The sequence below is a fragment of the Myodes glareolus genome, chromosome 11, assembly GCF_982192425.1.
Source record: "Myodes glareolus chromosome 11, mMyoGla1.1, whole genome shotgun sequence".
Lineage (NCBI taxonomy): Eukaryota > Metazoa > Chordata > Mammalia > Rodentia > Cricetidae > Myodes > Myodes glareolus.
The window spans coordinates 12850071-12862561 of NC_142036.1; the positions used below are offsets into that span (position 1 = coordinate 12850071).

The 12491-nt window shown below is 39.7% G+C and overlaps 1 gene segment (V, D, J or C); it reads left to right on the forward strand.

Annotated features, from left to right (window-relative positions):
• Positions 1–7189: 7189 nt before the first annotated feature.
• LOC148120419 (immunoglobulin heavy variable 3-9-like) lies at positions 7190–7821 on the forward strand. The segment is given in 2 exon segments: positions 7190–7342; positions 7442–7821. Coding segments are annotated over 2 exon segments (426 nt in total).
• The last annotated feature ends 4670 nt before the right edge of the window (positions 7822–12491 follow it).

The window sequence follows — 12491 nt, forward strand, 5'->3', positions numbered from 1 at the left end:
ATTACAGGCCAATCTCACTCATGAACATTGACGCGAAAATTCTCAATAAAATACTGGCAAACCGTATCCAAGAGCACATTAGAAAAATTATCCATTATGATCAAGTCGGCTTCATTCCAGAGATGCAGGGCTGGTTCAACATTCGCAAATCTATCAATGTAATCCATCATATAAATAAACTGAAAGAAAAAAACCATATGATCATCTCACTAGATGCTGAAAAAGCATTTGACAAAATTCAACACCCATTTATGATAAAGGTGTTGGAGAGACTGGGGATACAAGGATCATACCTAAATATAATAAAAGCAATATACAGCAAGCCGACAGCTAACATCAAACTGAATGGAGAGAAACTCAAAGCCTTTCCACTAAAATCAGGAACGCGACAAGGCTGTCCACTCTCTCCATACCTCTTCAATATAGTGCTTGAAGTTCTAGCAATAGCAATAAGACAACATAAGGAGATCAAGGGGATTCGTATTGGAAAGGATGAAGTCAAACTTTCGTTATTTGCTGACGATATGATAGTTTACATAAGTGACCCCAAAAACTCTACCAAAGAACTCCTACAGCTGATAAACACCTTTAGTAACGTGGCAGGATACAAGATCAACTCCAAAAAATCAGTGGCCTTCCTATACACAAAGGATAAAGAAGCAGAGAGGAAAATCAGAGAAACATCACCTTTCATGATAGCCACAAATAGCATAAAATATCTTGGGGTTACTCTAACCAAGGAAGTGAAAGACCTATTTGACAAAAACTTTAAGTCTTTGAAGAAAGAAATTGAGGAGGATACCAGAAAATGGAAAGACCTCCCCTGCTCTTGGATTGGGAGAATCAACATAGTAAAAATGGCAATTCTACCAAAAGCAATCTATAGATTCAATGCAATCCCCATCAAAATCCCATCAAACTTCTTCACAGACCTTGAGAGAACAATAATCAAGTTTATATGGCAAAACAAAAAACCCAGGATAGCCAAAACAATCTTATACAATAAAGGAACTTCAGGAGGCATTACCATCCCTGACTTCAAACTCTATTATAGAGCTACAGTATTGAAAACAGCTTGGTATTGGCATAAGAACAGAGAAATCGACCTTTGGAATCGAATAGAAGACCCGGATATTAACCCACAAACCTATGAGCACCTAATTTTTGACAAGGGAGCTAAAGGTATACAATGGAAGAAGGAAAGCATCTTTAACAAATGGTGCTGGCATAACTGGATGTCAACCTGTAAAAAAATGAAAGTAGATCCATATCTATCACCATGCACAAAAATCAAGTCCAAATGGATTAAAGACATCAACATTAATCCGTCCACTTTGAACCTGATAGAAGAGAAAGTGGGAAGTAGTCTACAAGATATAGGCACAGGAGCCCTCTTCCTAAGTAGGACCCCAGCAGCACAGACAATAAGAGAAACAATGAATAAATGGGATCTACTGAAACTGAGAAGCTTCTGTAAAGCAAAGGACACTGTCAGTAAGACAAAAAGGCTACCTTCTGACTGGGAGAAGATCTTCACCAACCCCTCATCAGACAAAGGTCTGATCTCCAGAATATACAAAGAACTCAAGAAACTAGGCACTAAAACTCTAATTAACCCAATTAAAAAATGGGGTACCGATCTGAACAGAGAATTCACAACAGATGAACTTCGAATGGCCAGAAGACACTTAAGGTCATGCTCAACCTCCTTAGCGATCAGGGAAATGCAAATCAAAACCACTTTGAGATACCATCTTACACCTGTCAGAATAGCTAAAGTTAAAAACACCAATGATAGCCTATGCTGGAGGGGATGTGGAATGAGGGGAACACTCATCCATTGTTGGTGGGAATGCAAACTTGTGCAGCCACTTTGGAAATCAGTGTGGCGGTTTCTCAGGAAACTGGGAGTCAACCTCCCTCAGGACCCAGCAATTCCTCTCTTGGGAATATACCCTAGAGATGCCCAAACATACTACAAAAGCGTTTGTTCAACTATGTTCATAGCAGCACTATTTGTAATAGCCAGAACCTGGAAAGAGCCTAGGTGCCCCTCAATAGAAGAATGGTTAAAAAAGGTGTGGAACATATACACATTAGAGTTTTACTCAGCGGTAAAAAATAATGACATCTTGAATTTTGCATGCAAATGGATGGACATAGAAAACGCTTTACTGAGTGAGGTAAGCCAGACCCAAAAAGAGGAACACGGTATGTATTCACTCATAAGTGGATTCTAACCATAATTAAAGGTCTTTGAGCCTATTATTCGTGATCCTAGAGAAGCTAAATAAGAAGACGAACCTGATGAAGATTATTTACCTATCCGCCAGGAGGTAGGAAATAGTCAAGAGTCCCAGGTAACCTTGGGTGCATGGGGGGGGGGGTGGTGGGAGGGTTGTTGGAAAGGGAGAGGGTTAGAGAGAAGGGAGCAGGGGAGGAATGGAGAAAGCTCGGTTGACCGGGATGGGGGGAAGGGAGGAAGGATGAATGTGGGATCAGGGAAGAATATATTTCAACTAAGGGAGTCATATTAGAGTTTACAGGAAACTTGATTATATATGGGATCCCAGGTCCAAGGAGAGATCCCCAGATTGTTCTCTGGACAGAGGAGGGGGTGCCTGAACCGGCCTTGGCCCGTGACCATACTGATGAATATTTTGCTTATCACCATAGATCCCTCACCTGGCGTTGGATGACGATACAGATGGAGGCCCGCGTTGGAGCACCGAACTGAGCCCCCCAAGTTCCAAACGAGGAGCAAAAGGAGGAAGAAAATGACGAAGGACTGCGAGGGATACTATCACCCACTGATACAAGGGGTCGGATCTAATGAGAGTTTACCAAGGCCAGATGGACCGTGACTGAACGAGCATGTGATCCAACCAGATTCTCTGAATGTGGCTGGATTTTCTGAATGTGGCTGGCCTGCAGTCTTTCCGAGAAGCCATTGACAATGACACTGGGACTGGTTTCCTCTGCATATACTGGATTTTTGGGATCCAGTCTGTTTGGATGCTCACCTTCCTGGACCTGGAGTGAGGGGGGAGGAACTTGGACTTCCCACAGGGCAGGAGACCCTGACTTCCCTTGGGGACAAAGAGGGAGGAGGAGAGGGAGGGGGGAGTGGGAGGGCGTTGGGAGGAGGGGCGTAAATGGAAACTTTTTATAATTTAATAAAATTACTAAAAGAAAAAAAAAAAAAAAAGAGTAACTTGTTTTTAACATTTGCTTTTTTTTAAACAGAGACACTGGACGTCTAAATGAATAAAGAGGAAAAAATAACTATCCAGAAAGGATCATGAAGCAAAGAGAAATTTGACTCATAAGGATAAGACATCTGTAGGGTCAAATTTTATTCTCTGTACATATATATTTATGACTAATACACAGTAGAATAATATACTCTTGCTTCTTGCTTAATATTGTTTATGTTGGCTGTAATTCTAATTTTTTTTCAAAGTTTATTAAAATATAAAAGTTTCCATTTTCGCCCCTCCTCCCAACACCCTCCCACTCCGCCCACACCCTCTCCTCTTCCCTCTCCATCCCTAAGAGCAGTCAGGGTTTCCTGCCCTGTAATTCTAATTTTTATACTTGAATCTGTTCTTTCTTTGAGACAAGATTTCTCTGTAGCTTTAGTGCCTGCCCTGAAACTAGCTGTTGTAGAGCAGACTGACCTCGAACTCACAGAGATCCACCTGCCTTTGCGTCCTTATTGCTGGGATTAAAGGCATGTGCCACCACTGCCAGGCTTTATCTATTCTTACTGTATATAGTTTTGTATTGGTTTTGGAACTCTCTTATTTGGTAACAAAAAGGAGGTGATAAGGAACCTCCTTCCGACAATGGCCTTTGAGAGGCTGGATCATGGTTGGCATGGCCTTGAGAACCAAAAAGATATGATTCCCCCCCTTGTAATTCCTACTCACCAAAACTGAATGTTAGATTCAGTTCCTGTTCCCCACTGTGATCTGTAAGATCCCCTTTAATGAAAGAATCATTTATTATGCCCTATTCACAGCTAGTGTAGCATTACTTCATAATGTGAATTCCCCTTCTTCTGGCAGGTTCTGCTTCAAAGTTACATTAGTCAGATTTTTCAAAGAAAATTAATTGAGGTATTGTGATCATAAATAATCTCTGCTTGCAAGCACATCTTCAAAAGTTTCGAGGTAAGTAAACACCCATGAAACCACTATATTGTTAGATAATAATGCATTTATTTCTTCTCTGAAGTTTCTGTCCGTATCCCCTCATATGATTATATTAAACAACTTAGGGAATATGTATTGAGAATGTTTATGCTTTCTGGATGAATTTCCCAGGCATTTCCCCCTAAGAAAAAAAGTTGAACTATTTAATGTTAGCAGACACTACTGTTCTCTGATTTTTTTTGTTTTGTTTTGATTGTTTGTTTTGTTTTCGGCTTTTTTTTTCTGTCATGGAATGTTTGTCTCCAGGATTCCTGGTTTAAAAAAATCCTATTTCTTAAAAGATGGGAATTTTAGATGTCTTTATTTACAATTTTGCAGACAAATGGATGGATCTAGAAAACATCATTTTGAGTGACCCAGAAAGACAATTATCACATTTACTCACTCATAGGTGTTTTTAAATATAAAGCAAAAAAAAACCAACCCATAAATCACAATCCCAAAGAACCTAAACAACAATGAAGACCCTAAGGGAGGCATACATAGGTCTAATCTACATGGGAAGTAGAAAAAGAAATAATTTCCTGAGTAAATTGGGAGCATAAGAACCCTTGGAGGGTTGAAGGGGAGGGGAGAGGCAGGGAGGGCAGCATAGAAAAATGTACAGCTCAATAAAAAATTTAAAAAAGATGGTAACTCTATGTTAGGCAGCATTTTTGTCTCCCACTGTCTAGAAATTGAGGTGATACTCAAGAACTCTTGATTAATTGTGTTTTAACACATGCATCAATCATAAAAAATAGGTTTCTCATCCTCCCAGAATCCTACAACTGTCCCATAGTCCTAGGATGCCTAGTCAATACTGATACCCCTCCTCAGCCACCTTGCCAAAATGGAATCCCCAAGCCATTATTCATTGTTTATCCAAGGTCTTGTATTTCAGCTCCCAATCCCTCCTCATTTAGACTTCCCAATTCATAACACAGACTTGCACGTGCTCATCGTTTGTCTCACTAAATCCGCAAACCAATATAATGACCTATCTTGCACCTATCACTTCCATAACATCTTCCCTAAGGGATCTCACAAAGTCCCACTTGTCAGTACGCTGGTGTTCCTTGTCTCTTCTCCCAGCCTCACTCTGTCAGGAGTCCCTAAAGTTATACCTTTACTGAACAGGGACTTCTCAGTTGCACAACCTAACTAGAAAATACAAATAGTAAATTTGTTCCTCTTCTTCACTTCTGACCTCTTCTCAAAACCCAGTTTGCAAATCCTTACTATTCCCTGGGCACCTTCACAAGCACCATCAGCTCACTCAGGTCTGTCTGTAGCTCCCTTCCCAGACCCCATATGTTAGCATTTGAGATGCTCCATTCTGGCTTTATTATCAAGGTACTTCAGTGTAGTTCAAAATAAAGTGTGGATAAGCCTTCATCTCAATTTCCTTTTCTAAATGTTGCCTTGACTACCCATTTCTTTCATATTTAGTAGTATCTTTCTTAAGCATTTTCTTTGTGAATTTATTTTTTAAAACAATTCAGCCATTCAATGGGTACTATTTTTTCTTCATTTTGAGGAATTGCATACCCTAAATATATACAATTAAAAATAATAAAATTTGCACTCTATTTTTCTTTCACCAACCCAAATCATTACCAACATAAACTTTTCACAACTTATTGACCTCTTTAGATCTAGTTAATGTTGCCCACATGTGCTTGCATGTGTAGTCAGGCACTATAATATAAAAAACCTACAAATGATTACATTCTCAAAAAGAAAGTTTCTCAGATTTCAGGAAAGATTTATATCCAGCAGATCATCAGTGAGAGGGAAGGCCTGGAAATAATCTACACAAAGGTTTTGACTGGGTTGGTATTAGGTACGCTTACACAGAAAACAACTGCCATTATGAGTTCATGATATGAGAGCCATGCCAAATCCAGAATTCAGCAGCTCACAGCACTCTTCTTTATGCTCAGCCTCATACATTCTTTCCACCTCCTCTCCTCAGTGTTCTCTGAGCCTTGGAAGAATGTAATTGGAACTGGAACCAGTTATGTCATAAAATATAACAAATATTGAGAAGGGTAAAGACTGCCTCTTTCTGTCATATTCAGAACCTAGATTCTCTGTGTCAGGTGTTCTGGCATCTGTTTTGTAGACCTGGTAAGGAGAATGGGAACCCTAGGATTGGAAGACATCTTAAGTGAGGGGTAAGGAGAATGAAGCACAAGGTAATGTTGGTGCTGTTAAAGCAAACACTGGCACTGATGATGGAAAGAAGAGTAGGAGGGAAACCGGACAACTGCTTAAATAACAATAAGGTTTTCCTAAAGCTTAATCAAAATTCTGGTTTTGACAATTATATTATTAGGTAAATGAAAACTATTCTAACACAAAATAAAGACAGTCATGAGTTGCCTGGAGTAATGATGACAGAAGATAACAGTGGAGTGGGGAGTTTAAAGGAATCAAAGAGAAAATGGAAAAAAGTGCATTTGATGCTACTGGACAAAGGTCTCCTTAGCAAGTGCAAAGCAGTGGAGAGAAAGAGTGACAAGGGATATCTCACTTCTATTCTCCTATAGCATGGGGACAGCATGATCTTAAAAATAAGTAAAATTCAGAAAATCCCCAAGTGTTCTTGCAACAGAGACTGAGTTATGCTAACAGCATCTGAATGTTGTGACATTGTCAAAGGCCAAAAAGTAGGAAAAACTGAGTTCCTATGTAGAAACATTTGTGTTTGTTTAATTTATAATATATTTAATTTCATATATGTACTAAGATGACCTGATAAGAAATATCCACTTGTTCTGTGCACACACACATAAAGGAACTAACTGGAGTGCTGTGAATTCTTCATAAGGAAATTGTGAATCCAAAACTACAATTTTATTTCAATTTCTATAACTGTCATTGTTGATTTTGATGCCTTATATCTGTTATGAGCACTGCCTTCCCTCAAGGCTCCAACTCTAGAGACACTAGAGCAGGAAGACATGCAAATGCGGAGTCTCTGTGCCAATGAAAACCAGTACTGCCCTGACTCTGCAGCTCAGACAGAGGAGCCCAGACCTGTGTTCCCTGGTCCTCTCATTCACTGATCACCACTGGTCAGAGACCATTCACCATGAACTTGGGGCTCAGTTGGATTTTCCTTGCCATTGTTTTAAAAGGTAATTTCTGGAGACCATATGCTGTGTGCATTTGTGTACATGAGGAAGAAGAAAATTGGATTCTGTGAGAGTTGTCTAATGAGGAATCTCTGTTTGCAGGTGTCCAGTGTGAGGTTCAGCTTGTGGAGTCAGGAGGAGGATTGGTGCAACCTGGAAAGTCCCTGAAACTCTCCTGTGTGGCCTCTGGATTCACCTTTAGTGGCTACTGGATGAGCTGGGTCCGCCAGGCTCCAGGGAAGGGCCTGGAGTGGGTCGCATCTATTTATAATAGTAATAACATCCGCTACGCCGACGCTGTGAAGGGCCGATTCACCATCTCCAGAGACAATGCCAAGAACACCCTATACCTGGAAATGGGCAGTTTGAAGTCTGAGGACACAGCCATGTATTACTGTGCAAGTGACACAGTGAATGAAAGCTACTGTGAACTCAGACACAAACCTCTATGCAAGGTGCTCAGGACCAGCAGGGGGCGCTGAGAGCACACAGAGCTCTGTGCCCCAGAGGAGCCTGTTTCAGAGAGGCATAAAGGGATGGACTCCTCTGTGTCTGGGCTGCATCTCCATATCACATTCTAACATTCTCTCTACAGTAATCCTTGAAGTGTTCACAGTTTTATTCAAATATCTATTTTCCATTGTGACATTCTTTTCTGTTTGTTTATCTTACTGTTTTTGCCCTCTGCCTCTTTACTCTTTCTTTCTTTTGCTCTCCCTCTCTTTCTCCTTCTGGCACCTTTCTGCCCACTCCCTCCCTCTCTCCCTCCCTCCCTCCCTCCCTCCCTCCCTCCCTCCCTCCCTCCTTCCCTCTCTCCTTCCCTCGCTTCCTCTCTTCTCCCCTCTCTGCACATGATTACATATGATGTATTTCTCTATTAATCTGCAGTATATATTCTAGAACTGGGCCTGAAATTTGCCAACTGGCTTGACTGGTTGCCCAAAGAGTCCCAGTGATAATGCTATCTACACATCTCTTAAATAAAATAGGACAATTTCTTTGCTGGCAAACCCATTCATTTTGCAGTCATGGAGATCAAAGCTAACAGATTCTATTCAGTTGTTCTTCTGTGGCAAGAAACTGAACTACAGAAATATTCATGGTTCTGTTACCTTGTAAATTCAGAATGCACTCTGACCAGAAGAAAATAATCAAGCAGGGCAGAAGTGATTATGTTTAGGGAAGTGTATCAGATTCTAAGGAAACAAAATATCTTGGAAAGTATTAACCCAAGTCGCAGGGCAGCACATTTGTGAGTACAGAGAATCATGTGCCCTCTGTTTGTCTTCATGATAACTACACTACCCACACAGAAGTGTATATATACAGTTAAAAATAAAGTATTTCTTTATTCATCCAGTTCTGGAACTTATACCAATGGCTTAGTTCTTGGGTTGTATGTATGAAACCTTGATTCAAATCATAATATTTCAAAAATATAGCCATTTTTGACTAATAAATATTGTTCTTGTAGCATCAATCCTCCTTGTTAAAGGTTAGAACACCATTTATCTCATTCAAGATATCAGTCTCATTTTTCTTCTCATAAAAACTCATTTCTCTCGCTTGTCTTAGAAATGGGTCCAGAAGGTAAAACAAACTCAGGGAACACAGTTATGAAAGGTGATGTCCTCATGGGCAGACAGTGTCCTGTCCTCCATCCTCTGATTGCACTCCTTCATCTTGACAAATTCATGTAGGTGGAAGACATTCCATAGGCCAACATCTCTAATCATCAGAGTCAAGGATATTAAAGCCTAAAGGATAGGTTGTCTGTAACCAATGGTGCAAGTGCCATTTGCCAAAGGAAAGTATTGAAATGTGTGGGGGGGGATATAGAGGAAGGGATTCAAGTGCTATATTGATGTGAACATCGCTTTATAGTGACATTGACAAATACTATGGTGGTTCTTCAGAGATTTACACATGTAAGACCGTGTTAGCCAGGAAGCTCACTTCTGGTGAGCAGAAGAAAGAAGCAAACAGGAAGGAAGAGGAGCAGAGGGGGAGGGAAGAGAGAAGAGACATAAGAGTGGGAGAAAACAGAACAGTCAAAGTAGTGAGAGGAAAAAGAGAGAGAGTAGTCTGATGAATGGATATAATCACAGAACATTATAAACAATCATGATATTGACTTTTTAAATAGGATGAATGACAGAAACAGAACATTTGCAAGCAACACAAGTTGTTATTACACATCTGTCTGTCTTTTCTTGTATGTCTATACTTGTGTAGGTTAATCTGTGACTTGTTTCTGTGTTTCTTTTTGAGTGCTTATGTGTTTACTCAGGAGATGCTTATTTTCTCATAGTATTACATTACACAGGTTACCACAGCACCTTTGGACAACTGAGCCCAGGTCGTGTGTCCTGTGGGACTGGGAGTGAGTGTTTTCGTTCAGGTTCTGGGCCTTCTTCCCCTGAACAAGTCTCTCCAGACATACCAGTTCCAATTCCTGCCTCAGATTCCCAGTTCCTCTCTGAATGCCAGAGACTGAAACACAGCTCAGTAGATTCTGCATTTCTCATTTCAGTGTGGGGCAGACACTACAATGGTCATGTCCAGACTCTGTCTTATTTCCCATCTTCACAGATGTGGTCCAGACTCTTTTCTTCCTTCTCCTCCTCTCCCTCCTCTCCATTCTCCCCTTCCTTGTCCTCTCTCTCTCTCTCTCTCTCTCTCTCTCTCTCTCTCTCTCTCTCTCTCTCTCTCTCTCTCCTTCTCTTCTGGTTTGTTATGGTTTTATTTGACCTCCATATTCCTGCCTTATTGATATTGATGCTCAGAACATTGTTCCTTTACATTTTATTTTTCTATTGTATGATGACCTTTGTCTTAAGTGATGTGCAATGAGAAGAAGACTTTGGGGGTATCTGGTGTTTATTTTAGAATTGCAGGAGTGAATGCTGTCATCTAAATGTATTTGCTGTAGATAAAATTTATTATTCTTTAAAAATCAACTTAAAAAAAAAGCTAGGCATACACCTTTGTTTTTAAGGTATTTGTCTAACGTGCAAAGTATTAAGGTTAAGTGCCAAGTCCAAGTAAAAAAAAATATCAGAATTGTAGACAGAAAGATATAATTTCCCACATTAATAGAGGTGATGTCATGACTGCAGAGGGAATGGCAGTCACTAGAGTAGAAAGGGCTGATGGAACAAGGTGGAGAGGGAACAAGTTCACAGTGCATTACAAGAGTTCAGTTCTAGATTCACACAATAGCGGTTTAGTCACTTGACACACTTTAGCTCTTCATATTGTTCCATGACATGGCATCCATGGGATAGTTCTAAATATCTACAAACTATGAGTTCAATCCAGGAAATAGGAAATGTTTAAATGAATGAAAATGCTCATTGTTGATACAGTGTCTGCATATGTGTATGTTTGCATATGACTATGGAAGCCACATGTTGATTAGAAGAATCTTCCTCAATTGCCCATTATTTTTTGAGATAATTTCTCACACTGAAATTGGAGCTCACATGTTTAGATAGAATTGTTAGATATATGTCCCAAAGAGCCTCCTGTCACAATCTATTGACTGATGGGAATATAAGGAAAAACCATCATACCCAGGTTCCTAGTTAAGTACTGAGAATCAAACTGAGATACTCATATTAGGAGTCAGGCACCTTACTCCCTAGCCATCTCCTTACAACTGGATATTATCACTATACATTGTATACATTAATAAGAATATTGTAATCTATAAAAGAAATAAATGTATAATGACTTTTAAAAATAAATATTTTGGTAATTATGGATTTTTGAAACATGTATTGCCTAGATGAAAATGAAAACCATGGGGTAATTCTCTTCAATGTCACCAAAATTCTTCCAGTTGTGCAACTGGGCAATGTGGGAGAGAAGAACGACCTGGGAAGGAATGAAGGAGGGAAATAGCAATTAGAACATATTGTGTGTAAATATTTTCAAAAAATAAATAATTTTGTAAGACTCGTCATGTGAATGTCAGGAATAGTGATGCATCCATTTAATCCAGGTATATGTTGACAGTGGCTAGAAAATCTTTCATAGCTCAGTATCAACTTGGTCTACATAGTGAGTCCAGGCCAACCAAAACGTGCCAGTCAAAGGAATGTGAGAAAGAAAGTCAGCCCTTCTACCAGTGAATATGTTTTTTTAATGTACATTTTATGGGTGTCTGCATGTGTGTGTTTGTGCGTGTTTGTGTGTGTTCGATAATGTGTTTGTGTGTTGTGTTGGGATATGTGACTGTATTTATAAGTGTGATTGTATGTTTGACTGGGTTTGTCATGTCTGTCTTCTCATCAAAAGAATTTTAAATTATTCTAAACTATAATTTTTATTTGATAAAAACCATGCCCAAAAGCATCATGGGAAGAGAACAGATAATAGCATCATAGCTCTCAGAGATCATTATAGAGAAAAATCAAATCATATAATAAGGCATGAGACAAAGTGGGAAATGAATCAAAAATCACACAAAATCAATGCTTATGAGCTTGCTCTCCATGGCTGTTTAGCATGCTTTCTTATACAACCCAGAAACCCCAGTCCAGGAATGGCATTTTCTAATCTGCCTAAGCCTTCCAAAACCAATTTTTAATCATGAAAATGCCCTACAGTCTTGCCTGATACCAATCTGACGGAGGCAGTTTTCCACCTCTTACATTCTTCCAGCCTCCCTTTCCTCAGTGTTCTCTGAGACTTGGTAGAACATGACTAATTCTGAAGTCTTTGATGTATTGATTATGTTTATTAGATTTGTGCTCCAAACACCTTACCTGTTTTTGTAGCTGAGTGCTCAAACCATGTGCCGTTACATATCACATCTCCCATTCCCAGGTAGGCTTGTACTACCACTTATAGATAAAATATTTTCATTTATTGCTGCACTGGCTGTTTTCCTATTCTGAGAAATATAGCTAACAGGAAGCAATTGCAGAAACAAGGAGTCTAGTTGACTGAAGGGGTTAGCGGCACAGTCGATCATGACAGAAAGACATGGGATGCAGGATTTCTCCCACTGCACCTGCATTCTGCAAGTGGAGAGTAAATCACAGAGGGAACTGGTATATAAGAATTTAAGATCCACACCCAGTAACATAGTTCCTCCTGAGGCACCACCTCTCAAGCTTTCCACAGCATTTTTAAAGGGCATCAT